Source organism: Bacillus rossius, chromosome 17 (genome assembly GCF_032445375.1).
Source record: "Bacillus rossius redtenbacheri isolate Brsri chromosome 17, Brsri_v3, whole genome shotgun sequence".
In the NCBI taxonomy this organism is placed as follows: Eukaryota; Metazoa; Arthropoda; class Insecta; order Phasmatodea; family Bacillidae; genus Bacillus; species Bacillus rossius.
Window position 1 is genome coordinate 9,950,175 of NC_086344.1, and position 18,006 is coordinate 9,968,180.

The 18,006-nt window shown below is 47.0% G+C and overlaps 1 protein-coding gene across 1 annotated transcript in view; it reads left to right on the forward strand.

Moving 5' to 3' along the window:
- The window catches only part of LOC134540932 (transmembrane protein 131), a 56,209-nt gene that overhangs the window by 5,434 nt on the left and 32,769 nt on the right, over positions 1 to 18,006 (forward strand). Inside the window, exons 4-7 of the mRNA XM_063384012.1 lie at positions 643 to 720; positions 2,191 to 2,314; positions 14,430 to 14,543; positions 15,336 to 15,458. Of these exons, the coding sequence (XP_063240082.1) occupies positions 643 to 720; positions 2,191 to 2,314; positions 14,430 to 14,543; positions 15,336 to 15,458 (439 nt within the window). The remainder of the gene's footprint in view (positions 1 to 642; positions 721 to 2,190; positions 2,315 to 14,429; positions 14,544 to 15,335; positions 15,459 to 18,006) is intronic.

Genomic DNA, 18,006 nt, shown 5'->3' on the forward strand with positions numbered 1-18,006 from the left:
GACACTACCAGTATAGCCTCATAGTGTACTTTGGAATTGAATATCATAATCAATTTTTAACTGATCTCGTAACATAGTAGTTAGGTCTCTCTGGCTGCAAACCTCGACATGCTTGCATCCCTCTGGCTGCTTCACAGCCACGACATAATATATAAATATTAATGTTGACACTGCTGCATCTTCCTCCAATACACAGATTTAAAATGACGGTCGACAGCAGACGAGAACATGATTTCAGCTTTTAGCAGACAACAAAATGGCCACCAACCACCTCGAGAATAAGATGATCATCATCCTAGGCCCTGAGTTATTTGAAAATCCACATGTCATACCTCCCCCACTCACCCCCTATAAGACTATAGCATAAGTGGGATGATAGAGGAGAAATTAAGAATACAAAATGGTGGCCAAGGTCAAAGTCAAACTAAAAAAAAAAAATTTAATTAGAAATTAGTAATGTTGAAAGTCAAATCTTAGTAGGCCTAGGTCAAGGTCATCCAAGATTGCATATCCAAGATGTGCCACAATCCAAGATGGTGGATCCAAGATGTCGGGTGCTCCCTGATCACTGTTCCGGGATCCCCTTTATCCTACTACTGTTGATGTCTGGCGGGGAAGGTTGCAGGATGATGTGGTCTGCAGGGTGGCGATACCTCAGCTTGCTGAGGAAAGTTGGGAGACACTCAGGTTCCAGCCTCCACTACTGGACTTCAAACAAAGGTGACTATTGCGAGTCCCTGTCCCGGCAAAACTACACAGGCAGTTAATAGCATACGTACTTGTACCAAATTGGAGGATTTGACTGTTATAATACATGTCTCTTTAAGACTGCAATAAATAGCAACAAATACTTTGTACTATTTTGTTCCATATTTTCAGTCTTTACTAGGAAAAAACTTTAGTAAATTAATTTTTGTTAAAATTATGATTAAAGCTTAAATTTTCATATCACAACAGATATTGTCATTAAACTCATATTATGTTAACAATGTGAAGGTTTTTGCTTGCCCCTAAACTATACCCTCATGATATTAAAAGGAGCTAGTTTATTAAAAGTACTCTCGTTAGAGACATTTTACTACAGAAGATAATATCTTTATACAGCTCACATAGTTTCAACCTGGCTAAATTAATTTTAGAATAATAAATAGTTTTTCTACTATCAAACATTTTATTCATAAAAGTAAATAATCATTTTCATCAGTGAATTATGTTTTATGCTTATTACCAAGTAAAATGCCATCCACGTACACCACATTATATGTGAAATTTATAATTTAGCATTTTTAATTATAATTTTACCAATATTAATTTTTTTAGCACTATGATAAAAAGTTTTAAACCTTTGTTAGTGTGACCATTTCTTTTTGCAATATTTGGTATGCCAGAGAGTACTGTACACCCCGTGCGACTTTTTCCTTTTCACAAGAATGAAAAAAAAAATCTAAAAGGGAAGCATTTTGATGATATGAAAGCAGTAAAAACAACTTCACAAAGGGCACTGGAGATATCAAAGTTGAAGAGTTCCAGGGGTGCTTCAAAAAGTAGGAAAAAAGACTTGACAAGTGCGTCGCATCTAGTGGAGAGTACTTTGAAGGTGACTCAAGGAATTTTGTAAAAAAATAAAAAATAATCTTTTTTATGACATCCGTGTATGTGTATATATGTCGTGCCCACCATTAAAGTTACCAAACTGTAGATGCGCATGTTACAATAAATAAAACAAAAATATATATAAATAAATAATAAATAATTCTGCAATTCTGCAAATTACTTTCTTACAAAACATATTTTCTGTTGGTTTATAAGAATTAGCTTTAAAAATATGAGAAACTCTCATATGTTTTAAAGTGACAAATTCTCATAGTTTTGTAGAGAAATAAATTACCATTTTAATCTCCCTAACGGCCAATAAATGTACTAAAAGGGAATAGTTTGTTCCGTAAATAACGGAATGTAATCCTAGTAAAGGAACTACCGGTCACGTGGTATTGGCAGCTCTGATAGCGTGACCCAGTATTGCGGTGTGATTGCCTGCGAACACAAGCGGGGCCGTGTGTTGGCTGCGGGAAGGGAAGAAACAGTCCAATTAAATAGTTTTACATTGAATTCTCAAGGCAGATATATCTGTTAAGGACTGAATATAATTTATGGCTTCGTGTTAGTTGATGTAAGTGGTGATATTTTCAGGCAGTTGGGTTTGCCTCACCGTGAAAGAGTGACCCTGTTCAACGTGCACGACAACAGAACCGTGCTGATGTCGTCCATCTCGGGGAGCACGGTCCACTTCCACAGCTCCTTCTTCGACGACAAGGTGAGCGGCGTGCAGCGCTGCGTGGCCGTTCCTTGTCGATCTTACCTCTGTTTTGTCATCCTGCAATGCTGGGATTTGGAAGTAAAACCAGGGGTGCAACAACAGGGGGGGGGGAGGGGGGCAAGGGTATTTTGCCCCCCCTCTGTAATCTTGAAGTGGGGGCAAACGGGGGCAAAGAAAGTGCTGTGTAATCAATTTTTAGATAGTAAAACTGCTTAAATAGCACCATTTTCCACCTTGAAATACAAATTTTCCCGGGCGAGGACCCCCGGACCCCCCGCTTCAATAGGGGGGGGGGGGGGGATCGATGATTCTTTATAAAAAGGTATATTGCCTCCCTCCCCTCCCCCCCCCCCCCCCCTTGGAAATTTAGTTGTTGCGCCCCTGATTAAAAACATTTATGAAGCAGTTATAAATTAATTTTGATCAATTGTGTTTCAGTTAGAATTATTTTGGTTCAGCCTTTTGGCAATATTTATTTAAATATCAGAAAAAAAATTTCATTATACCTTGTGTGTACCCAATAAATTAAAGTGTTAAATGATGTCAGTGAGATGTGTGTTAGGCTATTTTTTTGCCTTTTTAGGAAAGTAAACCATGTGTTAGACATGGGTTTAGTTTGACGTCAGCCGGGGCTACGCCCCATGAGCCTAGTCAGTCTCCGTTTCCTCAACATTCCTCTCCCCTTCCCCGGCATTTGTACCGCCATGTACGTAGTCGTGTGTTTGAATTGCGCGCCACGAACTACCACAAGAGGGCGCTTAGAAGCAGTGCGGCGATCCCTAAAATTGCTATGTTAATATTAATTGTAAGCCTTTTTGTTGTTTTCATCCATCTTCGCCCCAGTGCTGTGTAGTTTACTTGTGTTTCTTTAATTTAAATAAGTTACCTTAAATAACTATAGACGTTGCCCGGGCGGACCCGAACAGGCACGGACTTGGACGAGGATAGGAATGCTTTTATATGAATTATCATTAAATAAGTAAATAGTAACAAACTTTCCATTGTCAGTAATTTTTATATATTTTTAATGTTTATCTGTAATTTACTCAACTTTCGCCGGGGCACGGAGTCGTAGAATACAGTAACGGTAATTGTGTTGGCGCGAAGGGCGCCATGTTGCCACCTGCGAGCGATGAGCTCACCCCAGTCGATCTTCATCACTGACCAAGAGCAGACGCGCCAGCACCCCGGGGACTTCAACCTTTGTTCTGCACTGACCAAGTAATTCTGTCTCGTTAAGTATTTCTGAATCGCTTTCGTTCGTCATCCTCGGGGCAGCTCTCGGCCAGCGGGCTGTTTAATTAATTAATTGTCTCAGTCGAGTTTTTTCATCACCGTGTAATAAGTATACTTTGCAGCATGGCCACGTGTGTGGACCATGCCTTCACCTAAACCGATTCGTGCCTCAGGCTTTTTAACCGTGTAATGTGTAACGTGTAACGGGCGTGTAGAGAGACGTGTTAGTGAAATTAAATCTGGAGAATAAATATAAAGTGAGTACTTATTTAATCACGTGGTGAGTGAGTCTAGGAGTGTGGCGTGCCCGACGCCTAGAGCGGGCCAGGTCTGGGTAGCTAGGATAGAAAGGGCTGGTAACTCGTCCCCACTTGGGCTACGTCACGCCCTGAGTGAGAGACTCCGCCGGGTCCACGTGCCCTTCCACGTGGTGGCGCCCATAGTTAACATCTCGAAATCACCGGCAATGCGCGATCAGCCCTCAAATGGCGCCCAAGAGCGTGGGGCGAGTTACATCTTCCGCGAAAACCAGACCTGTACGAGCGTGTGAGATAGGCGGTTGTTACGCGGAGCGCGCGGAACTAAAGTTCGCGCTGGAACTATTGTTCGCGCGGAGCGCATAGCGGGACTCTGGCGCGCCGGCCACGTGACCAGCCGGGCGCGCGCTTCCAGGAATTCGCTGCGAGCAACCAGGTGGCCGCATTCCTCGCGACAACAGCAGCCGGGCCAGGTCAGTGTGTGTGTGTACCGCCATCCGCGTCGCGTCGCGTAGCGAAGGGAAGAGGGGCAATCGACCGGCCTCACCACCACACGACCATGTCGGACAACCACGGACTTGACAAAAATCCGGGCGCGATTAAGGCAAGTGAGTTGTTTCAAAAGAATAGCTTATATTGTGTTATGTGCGCGCGACCGCGCCAGGTGAGCGGGACGGCGATTTCTTCGTGGACGGACACGTGCGTGTGCGTAGGACAGTATGAAGCGCAGCCGAACCACGAGCAGGCAGAACGGGCGGATCAGTTTGAGGCGGGACACGGGAAGTGCACGGATGCGGAGTGTGAGGGCAAGACGCGGGAGGGAGGCTGGTGCCGGAACTGTCGCGCGTTCAAGCACACGGCGTGTTTCGCGAAGTCCGAAATAATCTCCTTTCAAGACGGGTGGTACACGTGCCAGTGGTGCCACCACGTGAGAATAGCGGGCCCGTCAGGCCGCAGCCCGGTGAGAGACGCCGCCGACACACCACGGAGCAGGGTACCTCTCATAGGACACGTGGAGCTACCGGAATTTGCGGGCAGAACCAGCGACGATCCGCGGAGATTTGTACACGCGTGTCGGGAACGCCTGAATCGCTACGGAGTGCCGGAGTGTGAGTGGGCGAACAGGGTGAGCACCGCGCTCAAAGGCGACGCCAAGACGTGGTGGCAGATCGTCCAGGAGTATGACATGCCGTGGACCGAGTTCGCGAGATTGTTCGAGGCCAGGTTCGCGGACGTGAAGACAGAGATGAGAGTGCGGACGGAGCTGTATTGTCTCGAGCAAGGCGCGACGGAGGCGGCGGAGGCGTTTATCATGAAAAAAATACGTCTGTACAAGCGGCTGTTTCCCGGAGAAGAACCTACCGGAGTGCTGGAGCGGGTAGTTGAGCTGATGCGCCCGGAATTTCGCCCGTATTTACGCCCGATGACGCGGCGTCCGGCAGAGGAGTTCGTCCAACAGGCGCGCGTCTTAGAGCAGGACCTACGAGCTGTCAGACCGACCAGGATCCACGCCACCCTGAGCACCAAGCAGGAAGACACGACGCCCGCCGACACCAAGGCGCTGGTGCCCTACACGGCGCCCACCCGAGACCAAGCTAGGCGCGACGAACCCGGACCGAGCGGCCACGCGCAGCTGACATGGCGGAGACGGACTACCGGCGGCAGCCCACCACCTCAGTGCCACACGTGTCCACCAGGCACGTTCCATTGGCACGAGAACTGCCCGGTGAGGAACAAGTTCCGGCCTGACTTCGCGGCGCAGCAGCCGTCGGGAAACGGACGGCAGGGGGCGGCGCGCTAAGACAGCCCACCTCCCCCGCCTCACCTAACAACAACAGACCTACGGCGGCGGGGCCTCTCCTGGGTCACGTGGGAGCGGCGGAGGCCGACCTGTTGCGCATTCCGGTGGTTGTCAACGGGCGCGCAGTCCACGCGCTTGTTGACACCGCCGCCAGCCACAACTGTGTGGCGGCACGCGTGATTGGCCGTGACAACTTCGAGTACCACCCGGGCCAACTCCAGCTGGCTACCACGGGGGACGCCTGCTACACCCAGGGCGTCGCGACGCTGGAGGTGGACGTGCGGGACCAACGGTCCGTCACGACGGCGCTGGTGGTGGAGCAGTTACGTGATGACGTCATTCTGGGGCTACCCTGGCTCTACGAGCAGCACGCAGCCATCGACATCCGGGCCGGCTGCGTCCACGTCGGCACCCAGGGGCGGCGGACCATCCACGGGCTGGGTAAGCCTACTCCACCAGCAGTAAACCAGGTCAGTCTCGACGAGTTCCAGCACGGAGTTCCCCCCGAGTTTCGTGCTACCATCCAGCAGGTCCTCGATCATCAGTGTAATGTGTTTGCGTCCGCGGACCCGCTGAAACGTACCACCATAGCTGAGCATGCCATCCCGACCCATCCTCACGAGCCAATGTTTATCCCACCCGGTAGCTACGGCCACGTTGGTAAACAGACCATCCTAGACCAGGTTCAGGACATGTTGCATGACGGGATAATTGAGCCTAGCGAAAGTCCGTATAATTTCCAGGTCGTGTTGGCAGAAAAAAAAGACGGGAAACTACGCTTCTGTGTCAATTTCAAACCTATCAATAGAGTGACAATTAATGCCCCACCCCCCCTGCTGAACATAGCCGACACACTTTCAGGCCTGGGTAACGCCAAGATATTTTCTTCCCTCGACCTAAAATCTGGGTATTGGCAGGTGCCGATACGTCCGGCGGACCGACCCAAGACGGCGTTCACAGCCCCAGACGGGCGGAGATTTCAGTTTTGCGCGATGCCATTCGGCCTACAGGACGCCCCCGCTACCTTCCAAGGGATGATGACACGGGTCTTAGACAACTACTCGGGCAAGTTTGCGGCCGCGTATCTGGACGACATAATTGTTTGGTCTCAGACGTGGGAAGAACATGCGCATCATTTAGCATTAGTCTTGGAACGCCTGGCGAGCCATGGTCTGACATGCAATCGCGAAAAATGCCACCTGGGGACCACAGAACTAGATTTCCTGGGCTTAGTGGTTAACGCGGACGGAAACCGACCCACGGAAAAACAGCTGAGTGTAATTATCAACAAGGAGCCCCCACGCACGCGCAAGCAACTGCAAAAGTTCTTGGGGCTAGCTAACTGGCTGCGAGCCTTCGTCCCAGAGTTCTCGGTAGTAGCGGCGCCGATGACAGAACAGCTGTCACCCAAACGTCCGTTCAGGTGGACCGTGGAAGCCCAGAACGCTTTTGACGAGCTAAAACGCAGATTTCAACAGTGCCACTTACTCGCGCGGCTGGACCCAGGCAGACCCCTGATCGTACAAACAGACGCGAGCGAGAAGGGCATCGGGGCCATCCTGTTACAACTCGGCGACGACGGCGAGCCTCGGGTGATTGAATATGCAAGCGCCAAGTTCGGCGACGTCGAGCAGCGGTATAGCGTGAACGAGCGTGAGTGTCTAGGCGTAGTTTGGGCCCTCAGACGCTACCGCCCACACCTGGAGGGGCGGAAATTCGTACTGAGAACTGACAGCCAATGTCTCAAATGGCTGGCCACGATGCAGGGGCGACGTTCGAAGCTGACGCGTTGGGCCATGCTTCTACAGGCCTTAGATTTCGAAGTCGAGCATGTACCGGGAAAACAGAACGAACTAGCGGACGAGCTGTCGCGAGATCCGGACGTCACCGTCACAGCCTGTGACGATGCGGAGTGGGAGGAGCTTTTGCCACCACCCAGCGGGCGCATACCCAGGACCCCGCGCACCCCGACAACCCAAGCCGCATTGTGTGCCCTAAACCTTAACGTCACACCGACATTACCGCCAGGCGCGGAGCTTGATGACTTAGACGCCTACGTGCGAGCGGCCCAACTCACGGACACAGACACACAGGAGATCGTGCGCCGTTGCGGGAGCGGAGAATGTGAAGGCTACCGTGTATTGGACGGGACACTGCAGGCGCGACCTAAGGGGACAGCTGGCCAATGGCGGACGTTCGCGCCAGCCGCCACCCGCCGGGAGGTGTTTGACATGTATCACGTGAACAGGCTAGCCGGACACCCCGGCGCAGACCAGACGCGACGCGATCTGCGGGAACAGTTCTACTGGCCAGGGGTAAACAAGTTTGTACGGGACTGCGTGAGGAGATGTAAACATTGCCAGAGGCACAAGGCGCGCCGCACCGACGGGACAGCCCAGCAGGTACCCAGGCAGCCCACCGAGCCATTCCATACAGTCGCCATAGACCTAATGGGACCATATCCCCGCACGCCCCGAGGGAAAAGATTTTTGTTGGTGGTGACAGACTGCTACACGCGTTGGGTGGAGGCCTACCCCCTGGCGAACATCCGCGCCGGCACCATTGCACGCAGCCTGGAAACGGAGTTTTTTCCTAGGTGGGGGTACCCCCGGGTCCTGTTGTCGGACAATGCCACCCAATTTGTCGGGCGCCGGTGGGCGCAGCTGGGGAGAAAATGGCGGGTAATCCTACACACCACCCCCGTGTACCACCCCCGCGCGAACCCCACGGAACGACGCAACCAAGAGGTGAAGGTTCAACTGCGGTTGAGGCTCGCGGATGACCACGCCCAATGGGACACGCACATCCCGGACGTTCTGTACTGCATCCGGCGACGGGTGAACGCGGCAACCGGCGAAACACCAGCCACCATGGTCCAGGGGCGGAACCTCACCCTCCCCGGGGAATATCACGTGCGGCAACAACAAACGGACCCGGACGTAGAGAGCCCCGAAGGACGCCTGAGGCGATTGGCCGAGACGCACGATAGGGCGCGACGTAACCAGGCAGCTTACCAAGCACAACGCACACCCGAGACGACCCGCCCGCCCCCTGAACTGAAACCAGGCCAGCTGGTTTACGCGAGGCTCCACCCCCTCTCCTCCGGCCGACGCAACTTCTGCGCCGGCCTGGCGCCAAAGTGGTTTGGCCCGGTGGCGGTGGTCAAGGCGGGGCCCACGGCGGTCGTGATAAAGTTACCCTCAGGCCGGGCCGCGAAATATCACCGGGACGATGTGCGCTTGGCACAGGAAGAGACGGAGGCGGCGGACGAGGCGGAGACGGGGCAGGAAGAGACGGAGGCGGCGGGCGGGGCGGAAGAGACGGGAACGAGACGTGACGGAGCAGGGACGCGGCAGAGAGAGACGGAGGCGGCGGACGAGACAGACGGGAGGGCGGCCGCACAGCTGGTCACGTCCACCCCAACAGACGGGGGCGGGTTCAGAGGCTTCCCGGACCTGGGGGCGGGACAGGCGACGCCCCTCGCAGTCACAGATGTCCGGCCGAGGCGGCTGTTCGAAGACTCGGGGAGTGACGTCTCGCCTTTCAGGAGATTTCTCAGGGACACGCCCGGAGTGACGGAGGGCCAGTCGACATCCCAACCACTGATAAGGTGGCCGGAGGAAGTAGAGAGTAGGCCGGGTTCGCCGGACGAGCCATTATGGCCGCTGCATTACTCGTTGGCAGACTCCACGTTCAGGGTGACAGTAACCGAACCGCAGGAAGACGAAACACCGCGGGAAGAGAGGGGAGACCGGGCGTCACAAGACCCAGTTCCGGCTCCGCGATACACGCTACGACCCCGAGGGATCGCGAGGAAGCACAGCTGTTGTTGATAAGGGGGCGACCACGCCCACAGGCGACCCAGCGGAAACGTCGACATGACCGGCTATTCGAGGGGGGGGCAATTGACGTCAGCCGGGGCTACGCCCCATGAGCCTAGTCAGTCTCCGTTTCCTCAACATTCCTCTCCCCTTCCCCGGCATTTGTACCGCCATGTACGTAGTCGTGTGTTTGAATTGCGCGCCACGAACTACCACAAGAGGGCGCTTAGAAGCAGTGCGGCGATCCCTAAAATTGCTATGTTAATATTAATTGTAAGCCTTTTTGTTGTTTTCATCCATCTTCGCCCCAGTGCTGTGTAGTTTACTTGTGTTTCTTTAATTTAAATAAGTTACCTTAAATAACTATAGACGTTGCCCGGGCGGACCCGAACAGGCACGGACTTGGACGAGGATAGGAATGCTTTTATATGAATTATCATTAAATAAGTAAATAGTAACAAACTTTCCATTGTCAGTAATTTTTATATATTTTTAATGTTTATCTGTAATTTACTCAACTTTCGCTGGGGCACGGAGTCGTAGAATACAGTAACGGTAATTGTGTTGGCGCGAAGGGCGCCATGTTGCCACCTGCGAGCGATGAGCTCACCCCAGTCGATCTTCATCACTGACCAAGAGCAGACGCGCCAGCACCCCGGGGACTTCAACCTTTGTTCTGCACTGACCAAGTAATTCTGTCTCGTTAAGTATTTCTGAATCGCTTTCGTTCGTCATCCTCGGGGCAGCTCTCGGCCAGCGGGCTGTTTAATTAATTAATTGTCTCAGTCGAGTTTTTTCATCACCGTGTAATAAGTATACTTTGCAGCATGGCCACGTGTGTGGACCATGCCTTCACCTAAACCGATTCGTGCCTCAGGCTTTTTAACCGTGTAATCTGTAACGTGTAACGGGCGTGTAGAGAGACGTGTTAGTGAAATTAAATCTGGAGAATAAATATAAAGTGAGTACTTATTTAATCACGTGGTGAGTGAGTCTAGGAGTGTGGCGTGCCCGACGCCTAGAGCGGGCCAGGTCTGGGTAGCTAGGATAGAAAGGGCTGGTAACTCGTCCCCACTTGGGCTACGTCACGCCCTGAGTGAGAGACTCCGCCGGGTCCACGTGCCCTTCCACGTGGTGGCGCCCATAGTTAACATCTCGAAATCACCGGCAATGCGCGATCAGCCCTCAAGTTATAACATTTATTTGATGCTGTGGCAATGAAGTATAGGAAGTATCTCGTGTCTCGTGTCTCATTTTCTTCTAAGGGTTTACTATTCTTGAGACTGCAGAGATAAAGACAATTTTATATTATGTAATGAGATACATGGTTTGATCTAACCCTGCAGATCTAGTCAACACTAAGTACCCCAGCTGTTAGAAAGTAAAGTAAAGGAATTTGAGCCTCTCAGAGCACTGCCATGTTATGTTAGACCTTAGCATTTTTTTTTTAGAGACATCATCTTTGATAGTCTAAATTGAAATATTGCTATAAAGGCTTTTTATAATTAAAATTGGAATTTAGGGGCACTAAAAATTTCTTCAAATGGTATTTTTCAATTATAATTTTAATTAAATATTTGGTGAAGGGGTGCTTACAAGTTATGTTTGGCATCTAAAATGAAGAGTTGGTTACATTAGGTTAGTTACATTAAAAAGTGTAAAATCATTTGAACATTTAGTGAGGTGAGGTTTGGTCTGGTATATTGAAAATATTGTAAAATGTAATGACTTGTTAGTTAGGATAAGTAAGCTACATTTAAATTAATATAAAATTGTATCATTGGTTGGTTATGTTGTGTACATTGGAAATATTGTAAAATGGTGTACACAACAATTAGACAGAGCAAACAAAACAATAACCGGTCGGAACAACTTCTTGTGTTAGGGGCCCCATATTACTGGTGCAAATATATGTACTCAACATAAATTATTAATTTGTATTAATGCACTGTGTTACTTATTTACTAGGCACATATACACTCGTACATGTTACTCAGGTAAACTGATCAAAGTTAGACATCAACGTGGAATTAAGGACGTGCAAGACCCTACCACTTCAAGCATCATTCAACGTGACCATATATGTATCACAACGAATTACATGTAAATAAAGTGGCTGCGGCCTTACCCCTGATGGAAATGCACCATATAATACACGTTAAATGACGTAACTATGAGAAATAACCATATGCATGGTCACATTTGCCATGTACATTTGGACCAGATGTGTATCAAAAGTGAATGACTAAAGTAGTGATGGCCCGATATCCAAAAACCCGATACCGATACCGATTCCGATATTTCCAAATTTACCGATCCGATACCCGATATTCCGATAATAGGCCTATCTCATTTCTAACACTGATACTATAAATTTGTGGTTCTGGAGTACTGTTAGAGACAATAATGAAAAATGTTAAATATTAATAGAACATAATTATGTGAATGTATATTATTTTTATTAATTGTAAAATATTGTAAATTCACATTAAATGAAAGCTAATAATGAAATTATAATGGCCTACAAATAAGCTCTCTAAATTCCAGGTCATAAAAAATTAATTTGTTTTTCAAGGCCAGATAAAGCAATATTCTGGTGTAGGTATTACATACAGTATGCAAAAAACATATTGTAACTACAAGGAAACAAATTTCAGATTTTTGTGGAGAAATGTTAGCATTTGAATGTGTTCAGGTGAAAGGCGATTCCGTTTTTTGGTACAAATTCCACCTGCAGAGCTAAACAATCTTTCAGAATGAATTGAGGCAGGTGGAAAGCCAAGATATATTCTGGCTATTAATTTCAGTCTCGGAAAGGTAGAATTTGCCTTCCAGTATGCCAGTGGGCTGTCATTCCATTGTTCAAGTGTATCACTCCATTTATTGGTGCGAAAACACGTTAAATATACGTGAAAAGTAATTTCAATACAACTTTGAAACATACTGCAGAGTTTATAAAACCACACATCTTTATTTATGTTGTTGGCAATGCACTCAATATAGCCAACATAATACCTTTGCTGCAACTTGCCCTACTTAAACACGTTTCATATTTTAGTTTTTGTAAAACTTAAGTAACGTTTTTGTATAGAACAGCAGTTAGCGACCATGAAACCACACGGAAAATGAGAATCCTTAAGATGTACATCAAGTTCTGTCCCTGCCCGAACACGCCCGAATATTCACCTTCGGCCAACCTCGGGATTTGTTTTATTTTTGCGCAGGAAAAATGAATTCAAATATTTAAAGTGGTCAGTTAGGTTAGCTACATTAAAACACTATGGACAGTTAGGTTAGTATAGCTATGTTAAAATAAACAGAGAAATATAAATATGTATAAATAATCCCGAGGTTGGCCGAAGGTGAATATTCGGGCGTGTTCGGGCAGGGACAGAACTTGATGTAGATCTTATGCTTCCCAAAGAAAATGCCTGTTATATCAAGTAGCAACTTTATTCTTATTCATGTTTACTTACGGCTACACCACTTATTAAATTAAATATCTTAATTATTTTCGTTTATGTTTTCAATTTATGTACACTTAGTGAACTTCGAAAATTCATCAAGCGAAAACATTTTGCATGTCAACATATCTGAAACAAATAAATATGCACTAATAACTGGGATTTGTGTACTCATGAAAGAATTGTACCGTCGGGATTCATTGCAGTATCAGAAAGAAGAAATAGGCTTGAAATTGTGTCAGTGGAAAATATGCTTGGAATTACTAGGTAATATGGTGACGTGAAGAAAGATAAATTACGCCCGCGGAAAATAAGCTTGGAATTACTGTTAAGGTTATGTGAGACGTATTATTGGCGAGAGCAAACATCGGTTATCAAAATATCGCAAGTATTTACCGATGTCCGATATTGAAAAATGTGCCGATATTACTGATCTTTGATATTGAATATCGGGCCATCACTAGACTAAAGTGACCTTAAAAAAATTTTTTGATTACCACACAGAGTGCTCAGTACCAGATGAAGCAGTTGCAAGACTGCTCTGCCCAGGAAATGCCAGGAAGCCTGTGATCTAGGCAATGACGAAATGCTCAACTTAAACAATAAAGCTCAAAAATACCTGAAGTTTTAGGAAATTGAGCCTACAGAAGAGACATAAGTTACCCCGGGCAATGTGAAGCTCTTACGTAAAGCCAACAAATCCAGCTCACAGCCGGACAAGGGCGCAACAAGAATCGTCACAAGGTCCTTGACGTACAGATGACTGGCAACCCGTCACGCCAGGACTTGGGTGCAACTCAGGTCACATGGCTCTCAACCAAGTAAGAGTAAGCATGGCGAGAAAGAAAGAAGAAAAAGGGCACACAAAAGGTACCACAAGTAGAGGTCTTATGTCAGTTCGATAGCGAGACTTAAGATGCGATCAGTATACATGGCTTAACCACTCAAGATGTGAATCTGAAACTGAAATGGAAAATGTTGCTCAAGGAACTGACATTACGTTTGCCACCCTCGTGACCCCACACCTACACGGTGCCTGGCGGAGGTCCGGTCGGGAGGAACACAGCGAGAGCCCAGAGAACGTGAACTGTGCAGTTCCGTGCGACAGAGGCAGGGAGGGTGAGCGTCTCAGTCTCTCTCGACCAGCTCGGTGCTCAGTGCGACCTAAAGCACTGGGATGCGAGCGCTCAGACTGTGCACAGCTTCCTCTCAACTATCAAGGGCAATTAATTGTAACAATTTAATTAATTTTTTTTTTTTTAATTTTTATCGTACTCCCAATTTTTTATATAAAAAGGTTTAGTAATGATATTTCATAGTAATATTATTAAGATTTGCGGCCTTAGAAGTTTTCATTACAATTGGAGTAATAATTTAAAATCCAGATCTGCGATCACCTATGATAATTATAAATTATAACTCCACTATAACTGCAGGTAAGACTTGTAAGAATGCTGTAATCTCTGGAACTAAAGTAGTAGAGCACCTGGACGCTGGACGCTGGACTGTAGTTGCTGCTGTGATTGGCTGCAGGTGCTGCCCCCGCTCGGGAACACGTCCTTCCACGTGGTGTTCCTGGGCCGGGAGGAGGGCAACATAGAGAGCAGCCTCTTCATTCACACGTCCGAGGGCAGCTTCAGGTACCAGGTGCGTGCACCACTATACCTTCTAAGACCGGCAAGGTGTGGAAAAGTGGAAAAATATATGTTTGGGTAGGAATATATTCGTGGATTGAAATGTGTAAAAAGACAAAGAAAACGAGTATAGAATAGTCTTGTGTATAGATAGGAATAGGTATACGGACTAAAAAGGGTGCTGTACAAACAAAAATGAACCCGTGGAATGGGTGCAAAGATGGAATGGGGTGCACTAGACAGGAAGGGGGTAAACTGCAAGGATTACTGACAGAAAAAGGGTACAATATCCAGGAAAGGTTCACTGACAGGCGTTGGAGGGCTGACAAACAGGGAAAGGCTGACAGGCAGTGGAGGGTTCCAGGCAGAGGGTCTGACAGGCAGTGTTGCACTGACAAGCATCAGGCTCACTGACAGGGGTTGCTGAAAGGTAGGTTGTCCACTGAAAGGAATCAAGTGAGCTGGAAAGATACGAGTTGAAGTTAATCATGGAGCACGCGGGGAGGCATGCGTTTGCTTTAAAGGCTGAAGGCACTGAATATAAGTGTTGTTTCTAAGAAAAGAGGTGGCTGCGCTGACAGTCATGGTTGTGCTGACCTTCTAAGGGTGCGCTGACAGGAAGGGACTGGTGGGGAAGGTGACCCCCTGCTGGGACTAGGTACGAGCAGCTACAGGAAGGGTTGTGAGGGGGCGTGAACGGACACAGCGACAGGAAGGGGAGCAAGTGCTGAGGGGACGGATGACTCGACCTGACTCCCCTGTGTGGTTCTCGCTGCACGTGAGCTGTGACTGGGTGTGGTCGCAGGTGCGAGGTGCCAGCGTGAGCAGCCCGTACCGTCTGCGGGCGCTGGTGGGAGTGCGTCTGCCCCTCAACTCCTCCTACAGCCCTCTGCTGCACCTCTACAACCCCTCGTCGCGCCCCTTACAGGTACCTCGTCCGTCTTGGGTGTTCCCGGAGAACAATTTCTTTAATTAATATTCTTAATTCTTACTTATGTTCTTATTTGGGATCGTCTATTAATCACGTGAGGCTCGAAAAGGGGGGGGGGGGGGGGTCGGGAAAAATCACGAAATATCACAAGGGGGGAGGGGGGGTGTAGAGAGATATCACGTGTATTTATTTTTTCGCCCGATTTCTACTAAACCGAAAAGCGACGCGTGACCTTGACTCGCCGTAGCCAGGCAACAATATCCCCGCCCGCCGCAACATGAACCACCCGTCTCGGCTTGCCAGTCGCCAGTAAGACTGTGATTTTGGCGCCGAATACATGCATAAATCACATGTAAGCCTTTCCTTTATTATTTTTATGCCAGTGAGAATAAACCTGCAACCTTAATGTGTGTCTGGACATTTTTATCACTGTGCTTAATTTGCTTAAAAAACATCACGTGATTAATGGACGACCCATTTGTAAATTATGTTCTCATTATTTAATACTAACTTGTTTCAAAACGGAGACGCTTTAGGTATATGCTGCTCTACATTGTTTTGCATTTGTAGATGGTTTTACTCGCATGCATAACTTCATCTGTATTGGGTCACTGATTGTGGAATGAAACTGACTGTGTGTTCTTGCCACATTCTAGATTGCATTTTTTTCTAATCAACATAGTTGTTCTTTCTTGTTGTGTTATGTTTATTTATTTATTCATTTATTTGAGTCTTTCATTACGGTAAGTTCCATACGGATATGGAACAAGTCATTTGTCATGAATTGTGGTAATATTTACAGTTTTTATATCCAGAAGCATACTAAAATGAAAGTGAGACGTAGATAAACTCTAACATACATCCGCAACAAACTAATATGTACACACCTTTAAGAGATGACTGGTTTCAGAATTTTTTACATTATGTTTGTACAGATTTAAAAAAAAATATTTTTAGGATACACTCATCTGTTATAAATTTGTGAAATTTTAACTACAAACATGTGTATAATGAATTAACTATAACAAGTATGATATATTTACTGTGTACTTATTTACTATGGAATCCAAAAGTTAGGATATTGATATTACACAAGGTAAACTAATTTTCCATTCCAATCTTGCCACCTAAGTTGTAAATAAATATTAACTTTCAGAAAGTAAATAATTGTGAGAGTGTAGCAGTGTTATTCGCATGCATCTCTGCTAGGGTAGTTTAAGTAAACATTTAAGTGAATCCTGATCTAGTCTTATTATTTCATAGCACCACAAACATTAACATATTTTTTTTCTTGTAAAAGTTTAGGTGTAAAAATATTTGGTGGGAATGTGGTAAAAATGGTAATTTTGCACATACTGAAGTACTATAAAGTATAAAATTTTATTAAGAATTTTAAATTTATCATCAACTGGACATAGAGTTATTGCAGATCCAAAACTCCAAAAAACATATACAAAATCTAATATGTAACAACATACAACAAGTGTAACGTGTTTAGCCTTTTTATTCCTAACTTCAAGTATAAGTAAAATACATTTGTTTTCATTACTTGAAGATTACTCGAAGTAGTTGATGCCTTTGAAGTGGGTGGTATGTGTGAAACAAGGAGCGCCACAGTGTTCAGGAACCGCGGAGCTCACGGCCTCAGGGCATGTGTCCTGGCGCGGGCATATAGGCATACCAGGTCCTGGCCCGCCCTCGCCAGCTGACAGGCTTGTCATCACCCCACATGCCGGGTTCGCTGCACCGTCTTCACACTCGTCAGTAGAGGAGTTAATTAACTAATGACTGGACTATCAAATAATGTTGGTTACTTCTGACGTGGGAGCGCTCAATCAGAGCGTCCGTCCACTGCGTACATTCGGGGCTGCGGTTTTTACTTTTTATAATTTACCTAAGTGTTTTAATAAAGTTTTTTTTATTCATTTGGACTCAAGCACAAATTTAACAGTTAGAAATTTTAAGAGTTTGCAGGGAAGAGAAGGTCCCGTCTTGTTTTTATGATGCTATACCTGCCTCCAGCTGGGACTTCATCTATTACCGATTGTCATTGCTCCTTTCGGCTGTGTTGAGTGGCTTCCCGTGGTCTGACTGACTAGTTATTCTAGGTTATGAGGCCTGTGCCTGACCGAGGTTTTTTTTTTATAACCAAAATAAGGTAAGCTTTTCCTGTGTGCCAATTTCAAGACTAGTCATTGCTGATTGGCTGCAGATTTTCTCCCTCCCTATTCTGGCCATCCTAACTTCCTATGCCTCTATCCCTACTCCCTCTCAGCTGTTCTGAAGGTAATTCTTACTGGCCATGCGTGGCACACGCACTTGTGTTCATGCTGGGCATGTATGCTATCATCAGCAAACATTCTTTGGGCTTTCCCCACCTCGAACCGTGCTTTTACAGCCTTGTAAACTGTTTACAGCTGACTACCAGTTTCCTTCGTTTCTCGCTGGCCATGTTGTTCCCTAACACATAGATAACTAATCTTTACTAAACTGTTTGTGTAAAAAAAAATAATCTTCTGTGTCATTCATCTTATAAAATTATGTA